The sequence below is a fragment of the Melopsittacus undulatus genome, chromosome 6 (assembly GCF_012275295.1).
Source record: "Melopsittacus undulatus isolate bMelUnd1 chromosome 6, bMelUnd1.mat.Z, whole genome shotgun sequence".
NCBI lineage: Eukaryota > Metazoa > Chordata > Aves > Psittaciformes > Psittaculidae > Melopsittacus > Melopsittacus undulatus.
In genome coordinates, this window is record NC_047532.1 from 43,361,450 (window position 1) to 43,380,498 (window position 19,049).

The 19,049-nt window shown below is 38.0% G+C and overlaps 1 protein-coding gene across 1 annotated transcript in view; it reads left to right on the forward strand.

The window, feature by feature from the left end:
* The window catches only part of NAALADL2 (N-acetylated alpha-linked acidic dipeptidase like 2), a 634,909-nt gene extending 619,983 nt beyond the window's left edge, over window positions 1-14,926 (forward strand). The window contains exon 14 of the mRNA XM_031047101.2: window positions 14,839-14,926. Coding sequence (XP_030902961.2) covers window positions 14,839-14,920 — 82 coding nt within the window. The 3' untranslated portion in view covers window positions 14,921-14,926. The remainder of the gene's footprint in view (window positions 1-14,838) is intronic.
* The last annotated feature ends 4,123 nt before the right edge of the window (window positions 14,927-19,049 follow it).

Sequence of the window (19,049 nt, forward strand, 5' to 3'; positions counted from 1 at the left end):
TATATATTGTGCCATTCAAATCTGCAGCAGAAACAGCAACAGTATTTACAATAAATGGCAAATCCCTATTAATTGTTGATAGCCTAATAAACACACCATTGTCATTCATTCTTATTATTCATTTTTAATAATAATTCTTCTTTAGTATTCATTGTGTAAGGATCAATTATAATTAACTGTTCCAAAAATGAATGGTCCACATGAACATTTCTATTTCCAGGGCCTTTTCTATTGAAGTGATAGCTTTCCATATTAAAATGCTCTGTGAATTCAACAGGACAAAACATATTGATATCTAAAGAGTAAGTCCAGTATTCTTACCATGGTGTCTGCAAAAGGCTGTTACAAGCTCTGTCAGAGGCACTTGAGGACATTCTTTCTTTGAAGGCCACTACTTGCCCATAGGGTGGTGTCATGGGTTCAGCAGTAGCTCACGCTCTGCCAGGGAGGAGGGAGAGATAGGGCGCCTGGTCTGGGCTAGTCGGGGAGGTATTCCATACCACAGCACGTCCTGCTCGGGGAGGGGACTGGAAGCTGACCAGGAGGGGAGGGGTTAGCTCTCTCTGCCGGGCTGGCCTCTTGGCGGCGGGTGGTATCGTATTCTCTCTCCCTGTTTGTCTCCTTTAACATTGATTTTTTATTGGTACCGGTATTGTTTTGTGTTATACCTTAATTGCTGGACTGATTTTACCTCAATCCGTGGGAGTTGTATTCCTCTGGCTCTCCTTCCCATCCCTCCGGGAGTGGGAAAGTGAGGGGGGGGAGGGGAAACAAAGGGGGAACTGTGCAGATTTAGTTTAAACCACGACAGGTGGTTAGATTATGAACTAAAGCATGAAGTTATGCAAAAAGTATTTTTGCCTTAGTGGGATGTCCATAAAGTATTCTAACCTGTACTTGAAATGTATGGGTCTTTTAGGATAGTATTCAGGTGACTATACAAGGAATATAGCATAGGCACATGCAAGTGATATAGATGTTCTTTTTTATACCAAACAAAAAAAGCTAGCCATTGCTGTTTAAAGTATACTCCACACCATCCTAAAGTAGGTGCCTGCATTTGGGCAAACAAATTGTACCCCACAGCCTACTGAATAAATCAGTTAGATTTCTATTGTCTAGAATGGGGACCCAGAAAACTAGTTCATATAGAGGCAGGCATATTTTGTACATTTCTAAATTTAAATGAGATTACAGAATGGGATCATTTAGGTTAGAAAAGACCCTTAAGGCCATCAAGTCCTACCATTAACTTTCTATTGACAAATCCACCATTAAACCATGTTCCTGTGTCACATCCACACCTATTTTAAATGCCTCCAGGGGTGGTGACTCTGCTGTTTCCCTGGACAGCATGTTCCAATGCTTGACAACCCTTTCAGGGAAGAAATTTTTCCTAATATCTAACCTAAACCAAACCTCCCCTGGTGCAGTTTGAGGGCATTTCTCTTGTTCTATTGCTTGTTTCTTAAGAGACGAGACCGGCATCCCCCTCCCTACAACCTTCTTTCAGGTAGTTGTAGAGAGCGGTAAGGTATTCCCTCAACCTTCGTGTCTCCAGACTAACCGGCCCCACTTCTTTCAGCCACTCCTCATGAGACTTGTTTTCCAAAGCCTTCACCAGTTTCGTTGCCCTTCTTGGGATGCACTGGAGAACCTCAGTGTCTTTCCTGCAATGAATGGTCCAAAACTGAGCACAGCATTCGAGGTGTGGCCAAACCAGTGTTGAGTACAGGGGAACAATGACTTCCCCAGTCCTGCTGGCTACACGAATTCTGATACAAACCAAGATGCTATTGGCCTTCTTGACCACCTGGGCACACTGCAGTTGATCTTTAAGTAACGAAGTTTTGCTTTACTGCTTAGCAATGTTAAAGAGAGCTCTTTTTAAAATAAAATCAGCCCAAAATTCATTGGGCATCATCATAAATCCCACTGGCTTCACACTTTAAAGTTTGCTAGGGAAGGAGGCTGCATTCCAGGTGCTACAGTGAAAATGTGTCCTTGGGTGTGTCTGCAGAATCACTATCAGGTATAGTATAAATGAAGCTGTCTTGTCCAGAAATGATAAACTACTTGAGCCTTTGGTCTTCTCACATAGATGCAGCCAGTCCAGTCTTTCTAGACTTCATTGCTAGAGTCATGACTTTTGTCATCCAGAGATGGTAGTGTCACTGCTGGCTGTAGGACGAAAACAACTGGAAGTATCGATAGCCAGTGCTATAGATGGTATTTTTTTTCCACCATGTTTTATATTTTCAGACCTCTGTTGTAAGCATGGCTCAACAGATAATTGTCACTAAGAAACAGCAACAGAGAATAATAATTTCTTACAGTGGAGACCTAATGCCTATCTTGTTTCAGCTTTTAAGCTTCTAAGCAGACAGGTTTTTGACACACTGGTAACTCCACTGTATCTCTTTTTATGTGTTGCATGCTGTGATTTCCATCTGCTAGGAAACACACTGAGACTATCAATCAGTGCCCACCAGTGCACAAGGAATGTGCCTATAAGTGTGCCTTGCAAGTGCCCTGAAGCTTTCACAGTGAATTCAGCTGAAGAGAGGGCAGAAGTATAATCACTGCATGCCAGGGTGAGACTTTTCTTCAGAGGTAACTGTATTTCAGGCTTTTTTTCTTAGGAGAGTTTAAAGTACACTCTGTAGGCAGCATTCTGGAAGTATCCAGAACTCCTTGGCAGAGAGTAACTTCTATATATTTCTATCTATACACTTTTTGTTTGACAAGGGTTCTCCGCTGTCTTTCCCCAACCACCCACTTCAGAACTTAAAATATTTGACATGCTCTGTGTTTTTTCCATGATGTGCCAGTTCTCACCAGCTGTGGTTTTCCAAATGCAGTGATGCACTATCAAGCAGCCAACTGACTTGTAAGAAGATATGAGTTTGTGTGCCAAGGAGAATTTAGCATAATGATTCATCTGCAAATATAAAATATAATTTCAAAGAAGGGTAAGAAAAAAACTAAAAATGTATATAAACATGATATTAAAAAATATTTTTATATTTAGTATCCAAGACATACTAAACATTTTTTTTTAGCAGATAAGTAATGATTCATTTAGTTTGTGGACACAAAGTAGTATATAAATCTTGTAGTTCAATAAATGCTTTGTTTTATTAATTTATTAATTAAAAAAAAGAAAAAAGTAATTTAAAGGTATGTCCTGGCAGCAGAATGGAGGCATAACAGTAGTCCTGTATAACATGTGGCACCTCTATCAGTAGCAGCACAGACAGGCTGCATAATGGTAGCACTGATGCTGCAGTGCAGACTGGAATGTGGGTTAACACTATGTACATGTCTCATGGTTTGCACCTTTCTTGAAGTTGTGCAAGACTGTTCCAAAGTGCCACTTCTTAATCACTGTTTTCATTGCCTTGGGGAGGTGTCTAGCATGCTTTGTTGAGCAAGTCGCACCTTCATATTGAGGCATTGACACATCTTAAATAAGAACAGATTTTGATCTGCCTTAACTGGTCAGTAGAGTATACTCTTTGCACAGAGTCATTAGGCAGTTCTCACAACCGCTTCATGAGGTAATTAACTATTGATCTCATCTCTTTTATAGATGATGAAAATACTCATGCTGTATTCAGAGGGCTGATCTCTTTTACACAGTGTCACAGTTTAAACCCAGCTGGCAATGAAGCCCCACACATCTGCTCACTCACTCCAACCCCAATAGGATGGGGTAGAGAACTGGAAGAGTAAAAGTGAGAAAACTCATAGGCTGAGATAAAGACAGTTTAATAGATACAGCAAAAGCCACACACAAGCAATGCAAACTAAGAAATTCATTCATTACTGCCCACAAACAAGCAGGTGTTCAGCCATCTCCAGGGAAGCAGGGTTCCATCACATGTCATGGTGACTTGTGAAGACAAGGGCCATCACTCTGAATGTCCCACAGCTTCCTTCTCCTTCTCTGAGCTGAAAGTGAGTATGGAATATCCCTTAGGCGAGTTGAAGGTCAGCTGTCATGGCTGTGTCCCCTCCCAACTTCTTGTGCCCTCTTCTTATCCCCCCAGCCTACTCACTGGTGGTATGAGAAGCAGAAAAAGCCTTGGCTCTGTGCAAGCACTGTTTATCAACAACTAAACATCAGTGTGTTATCGACACTGTTTCCAGCTCAGATCCAAAACGCAGTCCCATATTATCTACTGTGAAGAAGCCTAACTCTGTCTCAACCCAAACTAGCATACCCAGTCTGTTATCTTTCCTGGTCAAGCAAGCAAAATGCACAATCTTCAAAACATACTTCTTAATCTATTTTTTTTTTTTCCATGGAGAATTCCAAGTGAACACCTTGAGAGTGTATTCCCATTCAGAGTTCATGCTCAGAAACAATTCTCATGGCAACATTTATTTTTGTCACCTAAAACCCTGTGGTAGACTGAGAACATGTTCAATAAGCCATCTGATAACCCATGGCCTTTGGCTGGTACAGATAAGGGTAAATAAACCATCTTACAGCTGTCATGTACCCAGGCTCCACAGCTTTAATTCTCCTTTATCAAAAGACTTACTGGACAATAATAATAATAACTTCTTAATAAATGGCAGTTTACTTTCAAAGCATTTAAGTACATATTCCAATTGATATAATTTTCTAAATAATGTATCTCTAACCCTTACAAAGTCTTTCTAGGAGAAAAAAATGCTCTAGAAATACTAGCTAGGAGTGAAACTGACCATCTGCTATTATTTGAAAACAATCTGTGAAACCATTATGCTATTTTAAATTAATGTCCTAAATGTCAGTGATACAAAGAACACAACCAAGAAGTTATTACATTATACACACTTTTATTATACAGCATAAATGAAGAGCAATATTGTTCTTAAAAACAAACAAGCAAGTAAAGAATGAAAGATTCTGATCACAGAGAAATCAGTTTTACCATGTGCTGTATTACTGAGGCAGAAGCATACTTACTTTTCAGAACCCAGATAATGAACAAAATAAAGAGAGGAATATCATGAATCATAATTTGCTGTGAATGCAAAATGCTCAATATATTTAGTTCTTTCCTTTTTTGTGTGTTTTGTTTTTAAGTAAAGAAATATACATATTTTTATTACTTTAGTGAAACCTCAAAACATGGAAATGCAGCAACAATGAAATGTGAAAGCTACAGAAAATGCCTCCTGGAAAACATATTTGCTGCTGGCACAACTGCAAGAGCTATAACTATTCTTTCAGCTGACTAACACTTGAAGTATTTCCCACCTATTGTAGGAAACAGTGGCTGTTTGCATAAATATATATTTAAGGCTTAAAAAGCCAACTTTGAGGTTAGTCCAACTGTTTACAGAGGACCTAGTGTATTGGGAAAGTAACTGCCTGTTCATTAGCTTGTGGTGGCAAACTTGCCATTGAATTTAGTAAGATAAGAGCTAACCTTTTACTCCCATTGTTGCTAACACACAACTCTGGTGCAGTGGACTCCTTTTCCTTACACTGCATTTTCTTTTGTGTGCAATGTAATTATCAGTTTCATTATAAATACTCTTTCATTTAAGGGTGACACTTATCTGAAGGCAACCTGTGAGATTTTGTATTTGTAAAACACATCCTTCTGTAATAAAATGATATACTGAAAATAGGGTGGCACTAGGCAGTTATTAAAATGTCTGATATTTAAAAGATAAATGATTAAGAGTATGATATACTATTCTAGGTAAGTGAAGACAGGTAAATAAATGAAGGCAACTGAACTGTTAAGCCAAACATAATTATTTGACAGTTTAATGACTAGATATTCAATACATATTTACTTATTTGTCCTATTAAACACTAAATTAGTCTTCGTAGTGTAGGTATGACAGAAAGGTTTTTCTTCAACTTCACTTTTCCATTTAAGGGTTTCATATAAGCAGATTTTTATAGGAAAATAGGAAAGCAGAACTGTGCAATTTGTGAATGATGTGGAAATTAACAACACAAGGAAGTTATATTCTATGAATTTACTACAGAAACAGGTTCAATAACCAGGTCAGCTTTCCTAAGAGAAAAGAAAGCAAACAAACCCAGACTCCCCTGAACTTTATTTGATGCAGATGAATGAAACATTGGTAGGCTTTTGGATATAAATGAATAAGGAAACAAAGAAAAGGCAGTTCTTTTCATTATTTTATGCTTCTAAGACTTGAAACCTTCCCGAAGAAGTGGAACTCAAATATAGGACTTTTAAATTATGTTTTTAAATTATGCTTTTCTTTTTTATGAGCACAGTAAACTTGCAAATGTCTCATTTTTATTGTGTTTGAGATTATTAAAAAAAATTAACTTTATGTGCTGTATTGCTGTGGCACTTACCAGTTTAATAGCAGTCAGAGAAGTCATTATTCAGGACTTGAGTATAGTTATGCATTTTATGTTGGGTGTTTGGTTTGGTCTGGTTTTTAATCACTGACCACATTTCAGTGAGGTTTTACTGGAGATGCTTTTTACCATTGCTTCTAGACTCCTTTCGTTTATGCTATATTATGTCATCCACAATTACATTTGCTACCTTTAAATTCTATAGTTCTGGAAGGTTTCATAGGCAAGTCTAAGTTATAGAATAATTTCAATTTTCCCATTGTTAATTTTGAATAAACTGGTTTTTAGAAGAACTGAAGAAATTGATTGATGCTGCTGTACTAATATTTTCCAGGCACATCCATAGAATTCTAGGTATGTCTGTCTGACTTTCTTCAATCTACGCTAGTCCTCCAAGTTGCGGAACATTTCAATTTGATGAAAACATGCTTGGTTTCCAAACTGATGGAAACTTCATATGCTTAGTAATACCATTGCAAAGTATTAGCTTGTTTTAGTAATTGTTTTAGTAAAGGTTATTCATTAGAGATTAGGGACTAAATCTGAAACTTATTTTCCTTTGGGTACATGCCAAATTTCTTTACAGGACCTAACTGATCTTATTTATTTTGGTCTTCCTACAAGCCCAAATTACAACCACTTGCTAAGATTTTTCACTACACCACATTTCCAGATAGCAAAGAAAGTTTCATGCCACAGGTGATGATCTTTAATATACAGATACAAGTCATACAACACTGAAGACAGTCATCTTCAGATTGCTTCATAGTTTCATACCTAGAGGTGGCCTGCAATGATCTTACAGTAATTTTGTCATAAACTGGAAGTAGTAACTAGGTCTAAAAATACTATACTGCTTTTATTTCATTTCTTGATGGGGATTGGAGTAGTTTTGTATGCGTCTAAAGTGAAGGAAGATTTTGTAAATAGAAAGTATGCGGATTGCTAATTTTGAAGTTCTCTCTTTACAGAGCTGGAAATGCTTCTTTAACATAAACTATAGAAAAAATTATTTGCTGTGAATGATGAACATTTATCATAAATAAAATTACTTGCCTTGTATATAGAGTTCTGGGATATCTGCATTTTATTTTTTTCTCAGATGTTAACAAACATATGCGCACATAAGAAAATAAATATGTCTGGCCTTCATCCACACTACCAGACAAGCAGGCTTTTTTAATGCACTGAGTGACTTTCATAAAATAAGGGTATTTTCTTTAAAACCACTGAATTGGTAAATGATTCCTTCTATTTGGTAAAAAATGACTAAATATTACATTTCAAAAGAGTATGTTTATTCCTTTTTGGATATATTCCTCAGTCTTGGTAGTAAAAGCCAAACATTGTGTTTATGTCATTTTAACTCAAGTATTTGCTAGTCCCCTTCTCAAGGGCTGAGAAGATAAATACACAGGGAAAAAGAGTTTCCATCAGATTATTAAAGCCTGATGAAGTCCTAACCATTATTGCATCAGTAAAATTTTAATCAACTCTCAGTGCAGTACTTTGAGGCTATCTCACTGGTGCCACTTCTAAAATTTACAGCATTCAAGTCTAAATCTCTTGTTTTAATGATGTCTTCTCAAACCATTGTTTGTAGAGCTGCTGAAGACTTAACACTGTTCAGTATACCCTGATGTAAAATAGATTTCCTCTAATAGCTCTGCTGCATGCATCTTCCAAGGCAAACGAGTATGGACCTTGCGCACTTCCAGCCTTCATGTGCCTTTGTCTCTGCTTCTCTCTCTCCTTGCAGCTAAAGTTGCTTTTCCTGGGTGAATTGTCAGTGGGTGCTCCATGGTGCCACCCTCTTCTGGATGGCTCCTGTGCTCTCACCTCTGGGTGGGAATGGCTACATGTGTGAGCTCCAGATTTTGGAGGGAGTGAAGTGGATAATACAGAACATTATGTTAAGGGCAAGTGAAATAAAAACAGTACTAAGATTGGAGTGAGTGAAAGGGTTGGGCCAAGTTGAGGGAATGGTACAGGAGTGACTAGATCTGCTGACTCTCAAGGACCTTTTGTTGCAGATTCTACTGTGAGGTGAAGAATTTCAGTGGCCGTCACTGTGCTAGTGGGAGGGACCAGGAGCTGCAGTGAGTGGAAAAGAATTGAGGGGTCATTTTATTCTTCTGAAAACCCAGTTATTCTGTGTACAGAAGGTGTGGTTACTATCACAATGCTTGCAAATACTTTGGCATCTAATATTCATAGTGGGACAGAATAAAATTAATCCCTGTTTGATCCTGTCATTATGGAAATGCCTCCAGCAGCCACTGCAAAGAACTGAGTAGGAAACCAGCATAAGATTGTCTAACCTTGTAGTCTTAATGAGCTCATCCACTGCCATGAGCCTTTCTAGGAATGCAGGTATAGACAATGTTCAGCACATTGAATGATATGGTTGCCTGCATTCACTGTGGGTGCTTCTTAACACTGACAAGTGAACTTAGGGATTTAGTTAACCAAAAGCATGAATGATAATAGTGTGAATGTTGTATTTCTAACACTGTGCATTTTTTTTTTTTTTTTGCTTTTCATAGTGTAACCAGAGTGTAAGAATAGATGCAGGATTTTTAAAACATCCTAGTAAAGAGAAAACCTTTAAAGCCATGGACGCTGCATATCCACTGGCACGGCAATGAATGCAGTTTACTTCTCCAGTATTGCCTTGAAGTATCTTTAGAGATTCATATATAAAATGCAAGTATGTAACCCGCTGTAAAAAGCTACAGTAGTGCCTTTGGCGAGTTTCCCTGGCCTGCAGAGGATAATTACAATGGGAACACCAGCACAACTCCAACCTCAACTTGATTAGATTTCCAGCTTTTTTCCCACACAAATGCCATGAGATCTATCTGTCCTAATAAGAGTTATCTGTGATATCTTGATGTGGAATTTTGACTGTAAGAGCCTAATCAGGGCTCGCTTTAGCAAAAAAATAATAAATTAAAAAAATCCTAAAGGAATAAGATACTTTTTCCATCTGTTGCAAGAAGGATTTAGACATGATCTGGTTTAGTACATGGTGTCCCTGCCCATGGCAGGGGTGTTGGAATGAGATGATCTTAAGATGCTTTCCAGCCCTATTATATGATTCTATGTACACAGTACTGTCAGGCTCCCTTTTCAGTCGGCTGTTATACTCCAAGTCAGCAGTGCAGCTGAAGATATGAGTGAGCCAAAAGGGCTAGCTAGTTTTGAATGGAAATGTGCCTACAGCAAAGCTGTCTTGGACATAAAGCTTTGTGTTTTAGCCAAAAACCAGGTAGAAACGGTTGTAGCTTAAATGTTACACTTACAAAAATGTACTTAGGCCTTGGTTATTCATCATAGTTAACCACAATTAGCTTCTCAGGAAGGCATGACTTCTAAAATTTGTTCTTTATAAGTAAAATTGTGAATGTTCCTATGAGGTTCCCATGAATACCATGATTTCTGCCAATACCATGCATAACAAGAAAAAAAGAGACATCTGCATTTATAATAATATTCTGCAATATTTTAAAATAGTTTTGTGATTGGGCATTTTTAGGTATTTGCCAGTGCTTTTAATGGAATTATGTGATTTATGCTATTAGATCACCCTATTGCTTTGTCCAGAGCAAATGATCTGCAGTCATGGCTAATACTTGAGCTAGCTAGAAATGATTAGCAGAAATGGCTTGCACTAGAAGAATTAAAATATTGCCAAATTATTCCTGGAAATGTAAGAGTTTTGATAAAAACTTTAAACCAGCTAGATTGCTTCTGTCCAAGATGGACTTTGCTGAGGAATTCAAAAGAGAAGATTATGGAGTAAATAGAAAAGAGATCCAACAATTAGTGAACTCAGATGTGAAGGAATCAGATTCAAGTATTGTTTATGTAGACAGAGTTTTGACATACATGCAGGGAAAGAAAATATACATTACAAAAAAAACTGGATAAGAAAATGAACAATTTGGTATAGATTTACTGTGTAAAAATTGAGGTGTGATATTTGCAGTTAAACATTTATATAAATGAAAGCTGTGTGTATATTTCTGTACCAGAGTTGAAGGTGACCCTGATTTAAGTAATTCAAAAAAAGGAGAACGTTTAAATATGTAAATCAGAGCTGAACTAAGTTTAGGGAGGGTTATCAAAAATGTTATCTTTGAACATGAGCATATGCTCACTATGCTATTTCTGTACACTCCTTAGATCAAATACTGGCATATTTCAGTGTTTTGCATTGCTTTAAATTTTGACATCTGGTTCCATCCCCAGTTTTCCTTTTTTGTATGTTTTGTTGCTTGTTTGGGTTTTTTTCCCTACTACCAAATGCCAAATTAAGAAGGGGACATCTGAAGGGGAAGTCTTACTGTATTCCTCTGTTAGACTTGAGATATTGCATCTTTCTGATTACTGGCCTGAGAACTGTCCAGAAGAATATGAGATCAGAATCTGGCCACTCCACAAGTTCATGAGTAAATGCAATGTCCCACAAAGGATAAATTTATTTTCCTTGAAAATGCAAGTGTTTAAAGTAATTAAGACCACAGAGCCCCAAATTTTTAAATACATTGCTGTCTCAAGGTTGTTGATGGCTATATGTGTCTAAAGACTAGTCAGTCATTGTTGTAGGATATGATACTTATCACAAAAGACAAGTGTTATTTCACAAATTGAAAGAAATTTCTCAGTTGCTGGTGGCACAAATTTTACTGCAGGTTTCTTCCTCATAACGTACAGGAATAGACTGTATGGTACACTCATAGGATGAAATGTAACTGCTGTTTTGTAAATCTCATTACCATTTGGTTTTTGATGGGTTTTTTGTTTGGTTGGTTTGGGTTTGGTTTGTTTCTTCTTTTTTTTTTAATTTAAGATGGAAGCATGGTGTGTGGTTTATGTTTTCATTTCTTACATAGTCCACAAAAAATTTTTCTTTGTTTAAACACTTGTGTTTGTGTCTTTTGTGCCACCCAAAAGCTCTTTCATTGAAGTTTAAGTATGTTCCTAAAATAATGAAAGTGCCATTATCATCCTTTTATTCATTTAGGTGCCCAGGAAGGGCACTGAAAAGGTATTTAGCTGAAAGCATACTTTCAGTTTAAAGAGGTAACATTAACATAAGAATCTCATTAGTCTGATTATTTTGTAATGTATACTCCCTTGAGTTTTGTTTGTCAGCATATAGTGTGAGATCAATGGCAGGCACATCCTTATCTCCAAACTGAGGAATAGCCCCTCTCTGCATCCTGTATGGCTGTATCCCTTCAGAAAAGACCTAGTCACTTAGGACTAAATGAAGACTGCTGACTTATGTTTGAAAAGTAAAAACCACAGGAGGCCCTAACTGTTGCACCATGAAACCACAAATTCTTTATTTTCTAGAGCTTAGGCAGCTGCTTTTTTTCACACTCTCCACACTAGATTTCTCACATGTCTCCTCCTAGGATGATGTGGGTAAGTTACATTATGGGACCTGGTAAAAAGCCTGAAGTAAGGTTGAAAAGAGATATCAAAATATTTCACCTCAGAAAAAGTGTTCTGATTTTATATTCTTTTTGAGATTATAATATTTTTACATTATGGAAGAAAAGATGTAAAATATTCACTCTTCAGATGAAATGAGTAATTCCTATAGGGGTTTTAGGTGTCTATTCATCGCTTCCTTAGGTAAATTGTCCTGCTGGCTACCTAGCTGTAATATACTCGGAATTTGAATTTTTTTAGCATTAGCTTCTAGCTATTGCATGAAATTACACTTTCCTACCCTCTATGAAGGCTTGGCTTCGTGAGCGAAGATTTGGGAAGGGCTTGACCCAGGCTTACTACAAGCACAGTGACCAAGGGCATGTGGGATAGGCAAATCCAGTTGGAAAAAAGGCTGCTTAGGCAATCAGGAAGTTTGCAATCAGAACTGTCATCTCCTGGGGCAATCTTAAGCGACCGAAGTCCTGATCTGCCCGTATGCAAGGCTGGGTCTGCAGCTTCCAGTGCACCTTGTCACCTGCCGTTTCAACCCTCTCCTGCCCATACAGACAAGCGTGGGTAAACCTTTCCAGCCTGCTCAATGGATGTTTTAGGTAAGGTGCAGCTTGTGCAGAACTGGCCCCACCCTTTACACCTGAGGTTCAACTGCCAGGGGCTAGTGAGCTTGGACAGTGACAGCAAAGTCCGCAGGTCGTAGGTTTTATAAGAGTGTCCTTCTCTTGGATGGAAGACCATACAAGGCTAGATGAGCTCCATCTGCCCGGGTTTGAAGTTAGGGTTGCCCTTCTCCTATGAGGATGGCTTGTCTTTGCTAATGAAGATACGGGAAGGGCTTTAACCCATACATTCTGAGCAACACTGTCATCAATCTCAAGTGACCGATGTCGCAACAGCACAACATCAAACGTCTAGGCAGGATTCTGACTCTGACTTAGAGGCGTTCAGTCATAAGCCCTCAGTTGGTAGCCTCACATCAGTGGCTCCTCAGCCAAGCGCACGCACCAACCCTCTATATCAACCATAAAAATGTACATTAGTCTCTGAAATTTTACAGGAGGAGTTTGCAAAATCAGCTGGGCTACTGGTTATTATACAGGGGTTTCAAATCTTAAAGCATTTACAAGTAGCTTCTGATATCAAAGACAAAGGTAATGGCTATTAGGAGTTACTGTGAAGTCTGCCTTCATAACATGGACTCAAAATATAATCTTGTTATGCACCCATGTGCAGATGAAATAAAAAAAAAAGCTTCAACATCTCAAAAAAACCCAACAACCAAACACACATCCCCCCTTCCCCCCAAACCCTTTTAAACTTTCATATTCTGTTGCTCTGGTAATTGACAACTGTAATTGACAATGGCTCTCTAACACAGGGTTGGATTTTTTTGGTCGACTAACAGCCAGCTGATGTTCTTTGACTAAGCTTGCACTCTAATCTTGGATGTTATATGAATTTAAAGAGACCTAATGAACATTTGTGGAAAATGGGTTGTCGTTTTTCCATTACTGCTAATAGGATTAAAAAGGTGATGAGTGGCCCACTGAAGGTTTTGATACCTCTGAATAAAAAAGGCAACCTGCAAGCAATACTTGCAACCCAGCCATTACTATTTACAGTGCAACACTGTTTGGATGGCAGTGCTGTTTCTTTTTCACCATTCATAAAAGTCTACTACCATTTTTATAGACCAATCTGTCCAGGTTAGTCAACCTTCCTATATCCAACACTTGCTTTATGGTATGTCAGAAGCTGCAGGGAGTAGGGATCAATGTCCACATTTCAGGTAAAAGGCAAAAAAAAAAAAAAGAGAAAGCAAGGAGAGGTTTTGCACATTTCTCATCCTAGAAATGCAGCTTGGGCTGATCAAGGTACAGTTTGGTAATTCAGCCCCTGATGCTTACCAAGTGTTTGATCTCAAGCTGAAGAACATGTAAGCCAATGTGCATTATTACAGTCTGATAAGAAATTTAAGTTTCTTTTTTTTTTATTGTCTGCTTCTAGCTGTGTACTATCTTGTCCCAGCTTATACATAATGCAACACTTAACTGATTTCCTAAATTATGTGGCTGCATGTTCAAACTTGTAAAAGTTTGTAATGAAAACAGCATTTTCATTACAATGATATTTGAATAATATGCCTTATTATATTTTGTTAACTGACAATAGATGTGATGAGAAGGAGAAGATTTGTACCTTTTGCCTGTCTGTAAGAAAGAGGTAAATTAATATAGCTATAGTTGGTCAAGTTCTTTTGAATTACACCTTTCTTGGTTAAAATAGCAATATAACATATTAAATCTCTGACGCTCATGAAAAAGAGTCTCTTGAACGTCTTTTTACTCAAAACCACTTTGGAAAATATTTCAAAATTATCAAGATATTTAATGAGAAAACTTTTAAAAGACATTCTAAAGCAAGAATTTGATTTCGATTTTAAGCTAACTAAGTAATGCTGTTCACAGGGAGTAATACTCAAATCAAATGAAAGATTTTGAAATTATTTCAATAGACATAGGTTATTTCATATTTCACTGTGACCTTGGGAAATTTTCTTCAATTTATGCCACATTTTTAAAGTGATGTGAATGTAGTGAAACTTAAATAAGTCGAAGTGTTACTTCTAATAGCAAAGAGTGTAATTTTCAATGGAAATGCTTAGAAAATTGATTTTCCTAGGGAAAGCAAAACAAAAAACAAATCTTGACATTTTCTAAACTTGCCTTTTCTGAAAATGTTGACAATAAATATAACGTAGAAATGTTGCAAGTATCATCTGTATATGTTAGTGTGAGTAATGCCTTAGTTCTTGCCTATGGATGCCCTGCTTGGGTTGCCGTTCCCTGAATATTTCATAATCTCTCCTTTTCTGTGGACACTGTTATGTGTCACAAGACCAGAAATCTTTCTGTAGACAAAGGTTAGCATGAAGTGATAGCAGTCTCTTTTTTTTGGCAACAAAATTAGACTTTCAGTTTTTAAGTACTAATTCTTTATATTACAAGTTTCTTCCCTCTCCACAGACAGCACAAACATCTGACAAAAATGAAGCATGCCACCAAGAAATGTCAGCAGCAGCCACCACCACTAGAGGTAAATGTCTGATCAGCTTTGGGTTTTTTTTCTAACTACCCATGACTGTTCTTCAGACTTCTCTGAGTAGACTTTATTTCTTTATTTTCTTACTCTGATGTACTGGAATTAAAAGAGGACACATACCCCATGATCTATATGAAAATCTTTTTGCTTTCGGCTAGCACATGTTACTGACAGTCCTTGTCCCCACAATAAGGGGTATATGTATGAGGTATACATTTAGACATAAGCTAACCTCTAGAAATAAATCAGCTGGGTTCATCACAGGTTTTTCAGCCTTAGCCATATGTGAGTACTCTATGAAAACAGGTAGAGGGAAGCTCCAGGAGAGTTAACACTTAACTACTTTACAAACTACCTTACTAACACTACCTTAACACTAGGTGGTGAGTCATGATGTAAATTAATTCTTTTGGTAAGGATAGATCCCCAAAAGTTGATCCAGAGCAACAACTCAGTTTAACAGAATAAAAAGATCTGCAGCCCATTTTCATAGCCATACAGTAACCTAAAGAGCAAAACAGCAGAAGTTATGTAAACATCATTGATTTTCATCCCTTTCAGAGTATCCTTTCATAGTATTTTTAATGAAACATTGAATTATAACTTAAACTGTAACCAAATGATGTATTTTTATACTTTCTTAAATGGATGCTAATAGCTGTGTCAGTATTTGCATGAAAAATGGTGTACTAAGCGAAAATATCAAGGTTTTTAACACTCATAATCATTCTTCTGCTGTTACCATCTGTCAGCCTAATCTTCACCTCCCAGATTTGAAGACAGTGGGTGCCTTCAGGGAAAGGAAAAGGAAAAAATTACTGTTATGAAAGTACAATAAATTGAATTTAAACCATGGACTTGAAATCCCATTTGATTAGATAGGACTTATTAGTTATTAATTATCAAAGTTGGAGAATAATTAAGAATTACTGTTGGGGCACTGTCACTCATCCTCCCTGAAGAAGCTGTATGGTTCCCTGGAGAAGACAATGGGAAGCAGCACACACACACAGAGCAAGCCACCTGCAGAGAGCCTGCAGAGAAGTTAATAGAAGCTGCATCTCAGAGTGCCTGGCTAAGCTGCAATTCCATATTGAGTAGTGAAAGTCTGTGTATCCTCTTCATTGCAATGGAGGGCAAGCAAAGAAGTCTGAACTGTGTAGTTTGTCATTTTTACAGTGACTCTGCATATGCATAACCTGCATATATCTGTTGCTTGGGACAAGCCACCTGGCACTTGTTATTCTTCAGGGTACTATTAGATACTGGCTAAGAAAGCCAAACCCTCCGAAAAAAAGGGGAGGAGTGGAGCTGGAAAGCACATCACCTGCTGCAGATTATTCTTAAATTAGAACATACATACAAAGCAGGGACATATATTCTCCAAGATTATCTTAAATCTTTGCAATACTGCAGAGGCTACAGGCCAAGTCCTTCTTAACACACATAAGAGGGTGTATTTTCAAATATCTCCAGCTGTAAGCAACTCCTTTGACACACAGCTACTTTACAAGATTGCCATAAAGAAATTCAAAAGTCATAGTTCATTCAAAAGCCATGTTGTTCACATTTCAAAGACAAATCATAGAATCATAGAATAGTTAGGATTGGAAAGGACCTGAAGATCATCTAGTTCCAACTCCCCTGCCATGGGCAGGGACACCTCACACTAAACCATATCACCCAAGGCTTCATCCAACCTGGTCTTGAACACTGCCAGGGATGGAGCATTCACTACCTCCCTGGGCAACCCATTCCAGTACCTCACCACCCTCACAGTAAAGAATTTCTTCCTTATATCCAGTCTAAACCTCTGCTGTTTAAGTTTCAACCTGTTACCCCTTGTCCTATCACTACAGTCCCTAATGAATAGTCCCTCCCCAGCATCCCTGTAGGCCCCCTTCAGATACTGGAAGGCTGCTCTGAGGTCTCCACGCAGCCTTCTCTTCTCCAGGCTGAACAGCCCCAACTTTCTCAGCCTGTCTTCATATGGGAGGTGCTCAAGTCCCCTGATCATCCTCGTGGCCCTCCTCTGGACTTGTTCCAACAGTACCATGTCCTTTCTATGTTGAGGACACCAGAACTGCACACAGTACTCCAAGTGAGGTCTCACAAGAGCAGAGTAGAGGGGCAGGATCACCTTCGACCTGATGGTCACGCTCCTTTTGATGCAGCCCAGGATACAGTTGGCTTTCTGGGCTGTGAGTGCACACTGCTGGCTCATGTTCATTTTCTCATTGAAATGCATCACCTCTTTAATGTTTGTGTTTGTACACCATCTGTACCTCTAGGGCTTCTACTGAGGTGCTGCAGTTGGAGGTAATCCCTGCCCATGGGACAGTACAAGGTAAAATGTGGCTCATCTCCACTGTCAGAGATTATACTGCAGTAGGAGTAAATCTATAGAGCAAAGCAGTTGGTCCTGAGGTCTGTATCCTGCATGTTTGGGGTTTACCCTGCATTAGCTCTGGTCTGATCGTGTAGAGCCCTTAGTGAGTGAAATGTGTTGTGTGATCTTAGTGGGCACCCTTCAGTTACAGCTCACACAAAGGAATGTGCTTCATGCACTTAGGGAGAATTTTGCAGGAAGGCCCATGCACAGTACATGAGGAAGCTAGTAAGAACTGCTTCAAAGGTGTTCATCCAATCCAAGTGGAAGAAATGTATTTTATTCCTTTTTTCTTTTTTTTCCTTCACACCATTATGAGCTCTGAAAAAAAAAAAATCATGGTAATTTTTAAATTATTTCCCACCCCCTTCCCATGGGGAACACTTGCAGCTTTTCATACTGCTTTGAGTAGCTGGTCAGAGGAAAAGGAGGAAGTAAAAACTTGGTCTACTGATAACTACTCTGCTGGCCTGCTAACCATCTGCTGCTGATGCCTTCCTCACTTGAAATATGTGCCACAAACAATTATGAAAAAAAACCCAAAGAAGCATGTAACAAATGTGTAGCCTTTGGCATGTGCATAGAGTGTGGCATTTGCAGAAGCCTCCAAGCCAGCAGCTAAGGAGTCTTCAGGTTTTCAAGCTGGGGCAGGAGCTATGGTGGGAGGAGTTCAATTCAAAGAATACAAAGGAAAAGAGAAATGTAATTTTCATAAGGAAAAACTGTTATTTTGGCAAAGAAAAACAAACTTATTCCATTTTTTTTTTTTTTCCAGTTTCTGGAATCTACAAGCAGCTGCTAATGCCCTTGGCCCTCTCCAGTTCCTAACAAGGCAGGCAGAGTCAGACTATATCAGAGCTCCAGCACCAGGCAAATGAGCATTTTTCATTAATCTTATTTTCTTATTGTCCAAGCTTAAATAACTGAACAAGATAGACCAGCTGGCATAAGGAGAAATACTGTTAGTTTCTAAATTGCAAAGCTGCTCTACTTGTCTTTTTTTTTGTCCCAAGAATCAGATTATATAGATGTAAAATCTTTGTATCAAACAGCTTGCAAGTTTGAGGCTTCATAATGTTTTTGTGTATATATAGATATACATATGTATGTACACATACATATGTATACACACATAAATATATTTAGTTATATAAATGGCATTGTACTTTTATTCAATGGCCTCCATCCATCTCATATTACTTTTCTGAATTATTTGTTCTATGTTTGCATATCTGTAATCCCAAAATAACTTAAAAGTGATCCTACTGAGCAAGTTTCCCAGAATTAGTGTCCTCAGACTGGTGTTCAGGTTAGATAATAGCAGAAGACCAACTTTCAGAATATTAAAAAAAATGGGGTTCCTATCTTGCTTTTCTCTCTCTTCTTCCCCACTCTTTAATTGAACAAGTAATTAGCAGATTAAAAGAGAGAGAGGAGCGTTTTATGCTTTCCCTGTAAGTAGTTCTAAAGCTCAAGTAGTTTATCCTACTTGCATTTGTTAATACAAGACAGTCCAAAATACACACAGACATAACACTTATATTCATCTAGCAATGACAGATTAACCACATTTTCTAAACAAAGAATATTATACTCTGTTCAATCAGTGTCATCCTTTCAGTTCTTTGTTTGATTCATTTTCTGGAATTAAACTTCCACAACAGATAATAGTCATTCATTCTGATGCAGAAGAATTTCCATAATTTATCCTCCAAGGTGAAATTTCACCCAGTACAGGAGACTAGC